The sequence below is a fragment of the Medicago sativa genome, chromosome 6 (assembly GCF_051527215.1).
Source record: "Medicago sativa cultivar Bolivia chromosome 6, Bolivia_mono, whole genome shotgun sequence".
Lineage (NCBI taxonomy): Eukaryota > Viridiplantae > Streptophyta > Magnoliopsida > Fabales > Fabaceae > Medicago > Medicago sativa.
In genome coordinates, this window is record NC_140754.1 from 19,756,425 (window position 1) to 19,770,677 (window position 14,253).

At 33.1% G+C, this 14,253-nt stretch overlaps 1 protein-coding gene across 1 annotated transcript; it reads right to left on the bottom strand.

The window, feature by feature from the left end:
* Window positions 1–6,519: 6,519 nt before the first annotated feature.
* On the bottom strand, window positions 6,520–12,237 carry LOC146913519 (protein DETOXIFICATION 21-like). The gene is made up of 8 exons (XM_085716723.1): window positions 11,959–12,237; window positions 9,218–9,756; window positions 8,730–8,816; window positions 8,537–8,593; window positions 7,823–8,061; window positions 7,075–7,193; window positions 6,888–6,974; window positions 6,520–6,758 (listed from the first exon to the last, which is right to left on the bottom strand). The coding sequence occupies exons 1-8, from the start codon at window positions 12,235–12,237 to the stop codon at window positions 6,663–6,665; spliced, it is 1,503 nt and encodes a 500-aa protein (XP_085572849.1). The 3' UTR covers window positions 6,520–6,662.
* Window positions 12,238–14,253: the final 2,016 nt, after the last annotated feature.

The following is a 14,253-nucleotide window of genomic DNA, read 5'->3' on the forward strand; positions in this document are numbered from 1 at the left end:
TCTCCGCTGCAGCCTTCTGGGTGTTAAAATCGCACTTTCGTTCTCCAAAATCGTAACCCTTGTTCTTCAGATTGAGTGCAGTATTTATAGAAGTCATGGGCCTGACCCATCAAAATCGCGCCGCGCCTTGTTAATTGGCGTGCCGCGATTTCCCTCAAACAGGGAGGATGTAATTTTTCTTCTAAAATCGCAGCACGGCTTGAAATTGGCGTGGCGCGATTTCCTTCGAACAGACTTCAACATTTAAGCTTTTTGCACTCCAGAACAGTAGAAATTGCATAAGAACTCTATCAAAATGTCACAATAAGTCCCTAATATTACGTAATGACAGAATGTCATCACCTCAAGTATCCCAATGCATATCATTCCTTCCAATCATCTTAAAACAATTCTATAACCTTTGCATGGCAAGCATTAACATCATTCGGTTCCATTCAAGGCACATTAGAAACTAATGTCTTGTTCATCATGTCTCTTAACATAAAATTTCCACATAAACTTTAACTTCATCTGCTATGAATGGCTTAATTCATTACGTTGCTACTTATGCAACTTCCAAACATACATATACTTAACTTCATTCATATAATGCTATTCCTGAGAGCCTGTTGACTCCGTCAAAAAAAATGTCGACTTCTTACTATTTTGTAACCTTCTTCTGACATTCCAGAATACCATAAACCCGTTCCAACATCTCTTACCGAAACTTTCGATCATGCCTAAATATATATATCCAACTTCTTCACTTACTGATACATGAAGTATCTCTAGCATCTTACCGACATTGTTGGAACATCCCTTCTTAGCATACCTTACATTCCTGGAGGATTCACACTTCTACTTGATTAGTTCACTGGCCACCTTTTGGCACGATCAAACTTCTTCATCACATACTTCGTTCCTCCTGAGTCCAATTCAGCTCTCAGGCATCTATTCTAATCGTCGAATGTTAAATTGAGTTGATCAGGATCAACTAACACCAACAAATAGAACATTTACCCGGAACCCAATGGTCCCACTACGTTAGTTGTAATTTAATGACCCAAGGCACGGTCTGAATCGACCTGCTCTGATACCAATTGTAACACCCATACCAGACGTATCTAGAAAGTCTAGCACGTGCGTTATTATTAGTATTGGATACATTAAAATTTACAACATAAATTACATACGAATGAATATTTATACAACAAATTGCGTTCGAACGTAAATAACATAAACATCTCAACCATACATATATAATTTCATCCTTAAAGTTCAAAGCATCCTGCAGCGACACGAACGCACACTTGCTGAAACATCCATCCGTCTTCAAGCTAGCATAACATCCTGCTTATCTGAAACAAATAAGGATTGGGATGAGACATAATGTCTCAGTGAGTTCCCCTAAATCCTAGGCTATAGGCAACCTCAAGGGGAAACCTACGGTCACCACGTGTCTACATTACAACCTGACGGTTGATTATACGTGTGTGGGGACTTGCATACTTAGACGGTAGTGCATACTAGAGCCGTCATAACCTTATCTCACTTGTTATAGGCTACACTTCCTATACGTGTCATGGCGGTTGAGGGAACCTAGACCGCATTGCCAAGTATACGATCTACGTATCAAGGCCTAACCTAACATAATCATGACATAAATCTAAACCGGACGATTAGGGGAACCTAAGTTCGTCATCAGTTTCATATCCTTCACTTGCTCAATGCATATCTTGCTCTATTCCATGCCTTATACTTATCATATAGCATCTAATGCTCTTGTCCTTAACATGGTCTTGCATGGATCATTCTACATGTCATAACATAATCATAAGAAACATAATCGTATTCATATCATGCATAAATGTATCTAAGTTCATTCATTAGGTTAGCGTTGAACAAACAATTATATCTTGATTCATTTTACGGATAGTCCCGGGTGGAGTAACCCCGAGATCAATCCCATACATGACCGATGTACGTACATCGGACTCCCTCGGTGTCGTGCGGGTCCCTTGCGGCTTGAACCGTTCCCCTTAGGTAGAGAACCTCCCGTATCCCCCTGGCGTGGATAACAAGAGACACGAGCACCTACGTCTTGTTTACTCAGTGACATGCGGGTCCCTTACGGCTTGAATCGTTCTCATTACGAGAACCCCTTGTATCCCCCTGATGTGGATAACAAGAGACATGTCACCTACACTTAGTAATCATAGTCTTGTCGTTCGTATAGGTTAAACCTAATCATGCATACATGTTTACCTCGGAACCTTAATCGATCCGATTAGCGGTAAATGTTCATACTTGTACATACTTAGTCTTAGTGGAGAGATTAACTATCCTATCCACAACTTAACATACTTATATCTCATCTAACTCATGTGCGAAGAGATTATCATTCGCGTCTTATCATTCTAGGATTCTTGCTAAAATACTAGTTCTCGACTACTATGTCGAGGCTCTAGTTTATTCCCTTTCTTAATGCTTTCTACCCGAATAAACGGCTTAAACTCTCTTGTGCCTCTCTTGATGTACATGTTAAGATTACCAAGATTCTTGATTCGATGATTGCTTGATGTTATGTGCAATGATTAGATGTTGTTTTGGGGTTACAAAGTCATAAAATGTTGAAGGAAAAGCTTCGGAATGCACCACGGACCCTGAACTGGGCCAACAGGCCAAAGCAAGTTGGCCAAGTCCAGAAGGCCACGCTATTAGTGCAGCTGGGGCGTAGCCCTTGCTGAATAATTTCGCTATTAGCGTATATTTCGCTAATAGCGTGGTTCTTCGGGTCTGTGGTACAAATTTTGCTATTTTTGACCCAAAACTCATCCTAATGGTTCCTGCAATGCACCAAAACATCCAGCAACATATATATACATTATAAAACATCTTTCATAGCAATATTAACATGTACAAAGCAAGATCAAGGCAAGGGTATAAAAATCATATTTTCCCTAATCTTAACATAAATCATGCTTTGCTTGCAAATTAAGCACATAATCCCAATGGTGAGGTTCTATCTAAGAACTCACCTAGTTGTAGCATCCACAAGTCTTTACATCATCCTTTCTCCAATCCAAACCCTAGTTTGTTCCTCTTGCTTCAAAGCTTCAACCATTCCAATCTTGAGGTTTTCTTGCAATTTAAGGCACCACAATCCATGTTTGTTCATCATTTGCATAAAACTTAAGAACTTGAGGGAAGAAGATTGAAGAATGAGGGCGCCATCTAGAGAGAAGGAGGAGAGAAAATCTTCTCTCAAACCTAGAGAGAGAAACAAAAGGAGAAAGTGAGATATTTTGGTCCAACACCAAATAAATATCCTTTCCCGAGCAATTACCCAATTGCCCTTGCCTTAAACGTGTTTAGCTTGACTCTGGTACATAAGTCCATACTTAACTGTTATCACATAATATTAGCTTTCCATGAATCTTAGTCCTCTAATACATTTAACAGATAAAATTTCCATTAGCTGACGAGCGGGATATTACAACGCTTGCTCGAACATCCAACTCAAAACCAGCCCAACCTCTTCATGGTCACATCCTCTTTTCAGACGCTTTTCATGTTGTTGCATGTGCCTTTAACTGTAAGTTATCATCTATAGGCATTTTGCGATGCACGAGCCGCCAAAAGATAAAAGAATGATGTGGAGGAATACAAGACCGCATAGGGTGCAACCAAACCGAAAAGCTTGCTTGGAGGATAAATTACCGTCGAAAGTGTGCAACCAAACTAGCTCATCTGGAAGGGGAGAAACTGACAAGAAATGCCCCAATGACCCGCTACAATAGCAGAGAAATGCTTACGCGTCAAGCTTGGATCGACATAGATAGGAATGTTCATAAGATTAACCAAAGGAGAGCAAATCCAACTGTCTAACAAAAAATTGACGTGCTCATCGGTACCAACTAGTCAAATTGAGCTTGCTGGAACGATACCAATATAAGATTAACCAAAGGAGAGTTGGCCATGTTTGAAAAACTGTTGTTTGAACATCTTAGACCATTGGGACTCCTCAACATGAAGCTTCTAACTCAAATGCAAAATCAAAGCCTTGTTATTTGATCTAGTGGATCGCAAATCTAAATCACCTGAATTCCAAGGCAAATAAAGTGTATTCCAAGCTACCAGACAAAATTTCTTAGAATAAATATCACCACTCTATAAAAAATTTCTGATCCATCTGTTTAATTGATGTCATAACTTGACAAGCCAAAGATATACATCATACATGAAAAGAATAACCAGCGTACCATGAGTGATGATTGACCTTGATTTTGTCTGTGAAAGATTGAAAATGAACACTTTAAGGCTTACTGATGACTAAATTGAACAAGTGCAGCAAATCATTTTCGAGTAATAAAGTAGCAAGTAAAATCGCTTCCATAGAGATTGTTGTTTCAACTAGACAACTAGCTAAATTTATTAAAACAGAAAATAAAAAGGGAATAAAATAAATAAAATCAAGTAAATTGAGTGATGAATATGAGTTAAAGTTGGGTAAAATAATTTTTCTTCGTTTTGGTTTTTAGAAGAGTAGTTTGAGTGATGAATATGATTTTTTTTTTTGGGTTAAATAAAGAAAAGGGATGAAGAATCTAAGTAAAAAAATATTTAAATAATGAAAATAACATGATCAACTATATTTATACAGTCAACTTGTGTCATATCATTCAAGTAAGCGCTGACCAGTCAAAATTGGAGAGGGCGCATGACATTTACAAAAGAGGCTAAAATTAGCAGGTAAAAAGTGCATTTTAGCCTAAAAATATACAATCAAGAGTATCAAATGCTTCTCTGATATCAACCTTGCGAGCCAAGTTCCCACCAAAATTCTATTTTATCAAAGAGGTTGATGGCCTTTGAGGTGATGGATGATAACACAACCAGAAGTGTGTCTGTCTCTACTGAAACATCTTTGATGAACAAAAATGATTCTAGTAATGAGAAAGGCTAATCCATCAGATAAAAATTTGGTGAAAATTTTAAACTGAAAATTAGCTAATGCAATTAGTCTATAATCCCAAATAGAAATGTCTCCATGCACCTTAGGCATTAGCACAATAAGATTAAAATAAGGTTATGAAGCAATGCAAACGAGCCATACCACTACCAATCACATGCTTGTTCAACACTTCTATCACTGGAATTCTACAATCATCATGAGATGTCCAAAGACTTAAATAATTTACCAGCAAGGGATATTGGTCATATTGATTTTATGATTAGCGCACAACATGATAAATTCTGCCAAAAATTGATCCAGTCTTCATTGCAGATAACCCTATCCATCCTTAGAGAAATATCTTTAGGACCGAATCTAGCATTATAACAAGTGAAATGAACCCCTATATGGTATTTAATTGCGTTAAGAGGTTCGCGTTATATCGAGATAAAAAATATTAAAAAAGACCGCAGGGGGGAGGCCTCATACCTCACTTCCATTGTACTCTGAGAAAAACATTAATGCCTCCCAGAAAAAAACAAGGGTTGTGAAAAAACAAAAACCTTGAAGATTTGTGAGATCCTCCCAAAGTGTCTTCTAGTCTCCATAAAAACGGTGGTTCGATGGCAATTTAGCTCCAGAGCAATACAGTGGTCAGAGACAAAAAAAAGTGACAGGTTGATATCATCGCCGCAAAGAGCCCAAAGGTCAGGCATCAAAGAAGCTATATAATTCAAACGAAACTTAGAAACATGAATACTATTCCAGTACTAATTAGGAACTTGGAAAAAAAAATATCTAATCATAGGCTCAACAACAACAACAACAATATTTGGTCGATGACTAATGCAAAAATTCTTAAGGGAAACCCTAGAATCCGAGATGGCACCAACTCTAATGCCTTAAAATAAAATCTTTATTGAGAAAGTTGACGGGAGTTCACCCTTAGACCAAGTGTTATAGGCGTCATTTCTATCAGTTTAATTTATTTTCTTCCTTTGGTTCTTAGTTAATTAAGGCATGAAAGGAATTTCGTTGCTCTCCTTGTCATTAGCCTAATATTGTTGAATCAAATCAACCACCGTAATGTCATTCTCAAGTGGGGTTTCTGAACATTGTCGAGTAATGTCTTCTCAAGTTGGATCAACCACCGTCAATCGTAAGATGCGTGCCCCCCACACTCGCAATCTCAAATAATGTCTTCATCCTCTAGTACTCTTATTTTTATAACACTTGTAAGAATTTAGGAACGCAAAATTTAAAATTCTTTGTTTTAATTCTACTACTAAATTTATGAATATAGAGAAGAAAAGCATTATTGTGTTTACTCCTGAAAAAGACAACGTAATGAAAGCAAGAAATGCATTATTGGACTGACCAATCAGACTCTTAACTAAAGCCATGATTAGTCTAATCAATAAATCATTTGGGTGGACTAATTTAACTTCTTAAGAAAAAAAAAGGTCTAATCAATAAACAACGAAGTCAAGAACTATAGGAAAACCTATTCATATGTAAAAACATAAGCAACTCTAAAACATAAGTAACTCTCATCTTTTTGTGTCTTGATACGCAAGAAAATAGTATTTTGCCGCGAAATCAAACATATGCATATAAATGTACCAATTTTAATGCACATACTCTAATTTATTTCAAAACTAAATAAATTTTAGGTTTAATTGGTTTGCTAATGATACATTGATTCAATATTCATTTTAAATTTAGAACACTATTCTTGGATAGCTAAGAGACTTGTTCCACTGCCATTTGATTCTTGGTTATCAATGGTAGCCCATCTATTAACTCTCTGTTGGGCTATCTCTACCTGCAAAATTCCAAATCCATTTGTTTTGCTTCCATTAAACAAGAAAAATCAAGAAAAAAATCAAAGTAAAAAATGATGAAATAAACAATGCAAACATTAGAAAAATACAATATAGAGTAGTCAAATTACCTGCTTGCCCCAATCAGTTTTAAGAGTGATGATAATAAGCACTAGGGTTTGAACAAATGTTCCAAACAACATCCCAATCCAAATACCCTACAAAAGATATACAATTACAAACACACACCATTGATTATCACTTGTTTTAATCATTATATAGTAACAATTAAGAGAGATTAAAAGAGAGATTAATTACCTTGACATGGAAATTCAAAACAACACCAATCACTACTCCAACAGGAATACCAATTAGGTAATAGCAACCTATGTTTACATATGCTACAATCCTTTGCCACCCAGCTCCAACAGAAACTCCTATTTATAACATTGTTACATTTTAAATATCTCTCAACAAAATATTATAGCATGTGAACAGTATACAATCATAGTATAAAAAATTATGAAACATTGAAATGTGACATTCAAAATTATATTTCACCACAATGTCACATTTCAATATGTCATTACCTTTTTTGTAGATTATGTTTAAATGATTTACATGGTGAGAACAGTGATCACTTAATCTGTGTAAATATTTTCAAAACTTCTATACATAGTTATTAAATTTAAATACAATTATGTGTAATTAATTGTTCTTAAGCAACCTATCAAAAAATTGTTTTTAAACAAGAATATAATTAATATGTACATAAGCACAATCATGTAAGAAATACAACACTAACTACTAACTATTTTAATTCTTCACAAAAAAATATTTTATTAAATGTGTACGTAACCGCTAGGGTTAACCGAAAGTGGTTGGTGCTTAATGTGCACGATTCTTGTGAATCTCGGGATATCAAATTCGATTCCTAGTCAATGTAAACTCTTAAACAAATTGACATAGATATTATATATTAAAATCTTAAAAGAGAACTAGTTTTAAAAAAATTATGAAATGTGACTAATTTATTTATCAACATTAAAGTAGAAGAGAGTACTACCTGAGAGCACAGGTTGGACACTATTCAATAACATTGAAAATGCAAGCAAAGATGATAAATCTCCAACAGCATCAGCCACATCAGGATTTGTAGTGAAAATGTAAGCAAGTCTTTCCTTCAAGAATAAGAAGACAAAGAAAAAAATGCATCCAATGGCAAATGATGTGAGAACTGATATCTTAATTGAAAATTTTGCATCTCTTGAACTTCCTCTTCCAAGTTCATTTGCCACTCGAACACTGCAAATTAAGCAAAAAAATAAATAAACATACAAGACACACAATCATTCATTTCTTATGTAAAGTTGACAAAGCAACAAGCATAAGACTTCTAGATTAATTTGTTTTATATATAGTATAGAATTAGAAACCTTCAACTAAGAAGTATTCCTATATATATTAATTTTACTTGTAGACCTACATGCTTCAGCTAAATCAATCACATTACAATACAACATATATGAGATTTAGTAACACTTCAAAATCGTAACTAAATCAAAAACAAACGTTACTATTTAGATCTTGTAACATTCGACAAATGTTAGGTAAAGCACGTGTTACTGAATGATTTCAGCAACACTTGAATCAAATCCCAACATGCTGATCTTTCTCTTAAAAAAAACATGTTGATCCTTTTTTATTTAATTAAATATATATCTTTGATATTTTAAGCTATTGAAAAGAAGACAGATTGCGAAGATAACAAAACACCTACCCAGCTGCAGCAAAAAACCCTAGGGCAATCATCAACTCCCAACCACTGATATTTAGGCTGCAAAAATATAACAATTTGTTGCACCAATCAGAAGATTAGTTTTCAAATGAATTACGAAGCAAGGGTTATATTTCTTGATATGAAATTATGAAGCGAAATATGGTAAATATAAGAAAGGGATAGAGAATTATACCATATGGACAGAGAATTAAGGGCAACCTCAGCATCTTTCATGTTGCCAGTTAATAGAATTAAAATTGTGCTGTACCATACCTCAAGACTGTAAAAGGAATCATAACTTTATATCAATCTTGAATCCTTCTCATTTACAAAATATAAAACAGATTGAAGTAATTAGTATGAGGCCAACAATAAATAATAAATTATTCCTTCAAAAAAACATTATTATCGACAACATTTAAACTACACAAGATATAGTAAAACATTGCCTAAAACTAATTTTTTGTTTTTTATTAATGAAACCGAAAAAACATTTTTTCCGATGCAAAAAAACATTTTTATGTACGTAACCGTAAAGACTAATCTTTTGACCTAGTAAGACCACAATTTTACATATGCATTTAAACTCTCAAACTTAGTTACTAATTAATTATCATTTACAAATTATAGATATAATATCAGAAATTGATGACAGAAAAAAGTGCTTAATGTAATTCTTACCACAACATGACTCCAGATGAGACAGAGAGCTTTACAACAGGCCAAAGATCTTTGAAAGCTAAAACTGAGAAACCCTTCCAAGTATCAGGACATTTTTTCATGATGAAAATGAGTTGACCTATATTTGGCAACCATAATCCTAATAGTAATGATGTTAATGCACCACTGAGTCCAAACTCATACTTAACAGTCAAAAGCCAAGACAGCAAAAGGTGAATAGAAACAGAAAATGCAGCTAAATATGCAATAATCACATTCTTGCTTTGTGCTTGCAAGAATGTTTGGCAAGTGAATGACACACACATTGAAAAAGCAACACCTATTGACCAAAGTGAAATTGTTCCTGCCACTTGTGCAATTTTTTTGTCTTGTCCAAATGTCTCTAAAATTGGTGTTGTAAATATGTAAAGAGGGAGAAGTAAGATTGTTGTGGAAAACAATACTATCCAAGATCTTTGTAGATACACTCCAAGCATGTTGTATTGTTTTGCTCCATATGCTTGTCCACAAAGTGTTTCCAATGCACTTGCCATCCCAAGCTGCATTACAAGTTTTGCATCCATTTGAATTAGTAAATAATGTAGATTCTACATACCTAGAAATAAAATGTTACATCTCTTGCAAAAAAAACACCTATAATTATGCCGTCACATGTTAATATTTACAAATTACATTGATTTATTTAATTTATCTGCTGGCATAAACACTTGTGAGATAAGCTACCAACATTCCAACTCTAGGTTCAAATTTCATTACCTCCATTGTGCACAAAAAAAAAAAAACAAGTGAGATTGCTTGATAAAGCGTCTGAAAACAACTTATGATATATAATATCCATAATTCATTTTCAACTTATTTTATTACCTCTCCAACATTGCTTATGAAAACAAAAAGTAATTAATGTACAAACAATTTGATTTGTTTATCTTTTAGTTCAGGAACAACTTATACATAAATACTTATATGATAAGTGCGTCTGTTATTATTATTTTTTTAACGGCAAAATTTGTTGATATCCAAGTCTTTTCACAAGACAAGCGCAAAAACTGACAAGACAGATACAACAAAGGAAAAAGCGCCGTATATAGATAGAACACTCAAAAGAAAAACCATAAACCTAGTACATCAAAACAACAATAAAGACACCACTCAACATATGACTGCCACCAAAACCAATAAAAACTAACCACCAAAACCAAAGCCGACACCAAACCCCCACCTACCTATAGACACCAAAGCCGGGTCAAAACATCAAACTCCATTGTGAATGACCACATAAATAAATTCTAAACACCTAACACATAAATAAGCAAAAGCCTACTCGCACCAAAAATCATCCAAAAAACCATCAAATCGACCAAAACCCTTATAACAACACCTCACTTTCTTTTCCCATGGCTGAGCTCAAATAAACACCTAAAAAACACTTATTTCAACACTCATTTGGATTCCACCACAAATCGACCCTCAATCCGCCAAAGAAGACACCATAACAAGCCCAAATAACTTTAGTCTAGAGAAACTGACTCCCGATCTCGAAGCAAAAACGATCGATCCACGGTACTCTAGAAACAAATCACTATGGTGTCCCACAACTCCCGAACCACATAAGAAGAAACCATAATTGGCCAAAAAACTTGAAACTAGATACTAACTCTTGATCACAAAGCAAAAGTGATCGGCCCACCGCAATCCAGATGAAAAATTCCTAAGACAATCAACCGGTGGAGCGGTAGCGCAAACCTAACGAAATTGAAAAAGGACCCTGTTCGAAAATTATCCAGAATGTGGAACCACCCAAAATTGAAAACAACAAAAAATCAAACCACGAGCCAATCGAAAATAACCCAAAATTCACAACAGCTAGCGACAGTTGAGATGGACCCATATTAGAGGTCACCACAAGCAGACAATGAAGAAAAATAAACAATCCCCAAAAACAAAACAACCCACAAGCTCCTCATCATCATCACCACAATAAAAAAAAACGACCACCACACAAAATCTCAAGTTAACATTCCAACTCCCTAACTCAACACCAACAATTACCACTTTATGTTACCAACACACACAACCACCCACATCACCGCATAAATCTAATCAACAATAATCACAAACCCACGTATATGATATAAGTACTTAATAAGTTGTTTATCCAAATGGGACCATTTGTTACCAAAACAAATTGTGAAAAAAAAAACTTTTGAGAATATTTTTTTTTATAAGTTTTTCATCCAATTGTTACATAATCATACAAAAATGAGAATAAGAAAACAATATGAAAAATTGTTTCAAATAATAAGTTGTTTTGAGTAACCTTCACTTGAAAATTATTTTGATAATTGATTTTCTTATAAAAAAATTAATTTTAATTTGATGAACGAACTCAAAATAATTTTTTATCGTTAAAATTTAATCTCAAAATTACTCGATATCAAAATTAAATATTTTTATAATCTATAACAAACATGTCCTCAAACTCAAAGCATGCAATCTTGTAATTTTTTTGGATCTATAAGTGGTTTTTTTTAAACAAAAGCTGGAAGAAATGTCGTATCATTATGTATTACTCACATCTCAACAATGTTGACATTCCACTAATCCAACCAAGATCTGAAAAGTGATTACAAAGACTAAACAAAAAATACAATTTCTCCTATAGACTAAAATCATATTTAAGTTTAGAGAAAAGTGAAATGAATAAACTAAAGCACTAAAAGTATGAGAAAGAAGAGACTTACCAATATGCCAGTTACAAATCTGCTTAGAACAGTTCCAACAAGTGCATATGCAGCAAGTTCAGTTGAACCAATTGTACGACCAATAAAAGCTTGAGTTATAACATTTATGCCAAATGATGTAAATCTTGTGAATATTGCAGGCCCTGCTACTCTCCAAATCTTCTTGCTTTCTTCCCATACCCTTTTTCTTAGTGATTCTTCCCTCTCAGCAGTCTCATCAGAATCACTTTTCTGGTACAAAAACTTCTCCCCTAGCCCTAGCTCATCTTTCATGGCCATTGATTATTAATATTGATCTGCCAATTTTTTTGTTGCATAAAAATATTTCACGATAGATTGCAATAGCACAAGATCATATATGATAAGTAAAATTAAAATGTTCATGTATTAGAAAGTTCTATAACTATTCACCGAAGGATAATTTTTTTACAGAGATGGTCAATTATATTTAACTGTGACATCATTAAAGAATTTTATTTGAATTTAAAAACTATGCATACACAATATAATTTTTGTCACAAAAGTCAAATCACATCTCATTATAGTTCCATATTATAATATTATTTTTAGAATATATGTACAAATATCTGTAATGTGAGATATGATTGAATACATGTGTCATTTTTTTTAAATAGTATTTGTTTAATGTTAATAAATTAATTTAATTTTTATAAATAATGGTATATATATATTTATATGGTGAAATGTAATTTTATGTGTCAAATTTTTTTTACCTATCAAATGAAGAGTAATTAAATGAGTCTAAGAGGTGTTAGTTTAGTGTTAAGAGATTGAATTTATAACGTCAAGAGATACGGTTGAAGTCACATTTCGACGATTGTAAAATAGCCAATTGTTTGGAAAAAAATAAATAAATTAAAATGATATTTAAATAAACTTACATTGGCTCTCAAAAAAAAAAAAATAAACTTACATTGAATCACATGATTGAGTAAAAGTATAAAAAAGGGACCACAGACTATTTATAAAACATTTACTTTTTTCCTATGATCCTGATGCCAGCTACACTGTATGGAAAACAAGTAACATCATATACTATATAGAAAATGATTTATAAAATAAAGAAAATTATTTATAAAAAAGTGGAAAATGATTTACAAAATAATGTATCAGGCATACAATACAGGGCAGGGTACCTGTAAAGTATAAGGCATGGATAAAAATTTGAAATAAAGTAATTCTAAAAATATTTGTAAATATTGTCAATAGAAAAATAAAATATTTTTTAAGACGCAGCAAAGGTGCATGAACGATAAAGAAATAATTAATTTTCAAAGATTAACATAAACATGAAAAGAGTAAAATATTTATATAATAATGTTATTAAATATACCAAACTAATTATTATAAAAAGAAAAGAGAAAAAGAGAAACTCTTTAATTGTTGTTGACCAATATACATGCATAATACCAATATATATTATAAAAAGGAATTAATTTCAGAAGGAAAATAAAAACTCCATATGCATCTTTTTTTTGAAAGAAAAAACTCCATATGCATCTCTTCTAATTACATCTCATCCCTCAGTATGATTGATTCATACACGTCTAAAATAATATTATATCGTTTCATTGCAAAATAATTAATATTTTATTAAAAATAATGTAATTGAATTGCATTTTAAATTACATCTAGAGCCTTAGTTGCAAACATAACATGTTTTCAAAAATCTTATAGAGATTTACAGTGTAGCTTCAATGATTGTTGCAATTTGCAATTTAAATTATGAATGGACAATATTTTTGATGGATTAAGAAAACAAATAAAAATGAATAGAAATTATTGGAATGTAAAGTTTTGCAATTTAAACTAGGTATGGACATGCCTTATCAAATTTGAGAAAACTGCTTCTATTAGCCAAATCTCACCCAAATTCTTTGGAGCCCACGTTTAGAAAAGAAATTAATGATGAAAGCAAAATATTTTTTACTTTGTCAAAATGGAGCACATCCTTTGCATTAGGAGAGGAATGAATCTGATCAGGAGAAACATCCTGGATTACAACGAGTTTTTATGTACGATTACTGGTGGTTTGGTGGAGGATCAAAACCATTTGTTTTTGACTTGTGTTTTTTACCGTCAACTTTGGCTCTTAATATCGGGTTGGCTAGGCTTTTCAACCTTTAAATTAATTAATTTTGGTTAAATATTAAATGACTAAAAAATGAACTGTTTTAGGATATATATTATGTAAAAGATTAATAAAGCAAACAATACAATTTTTTTTTTTTTGGTTTACAAGCAAACAATACATTTGAGACTGAAAATATCAAA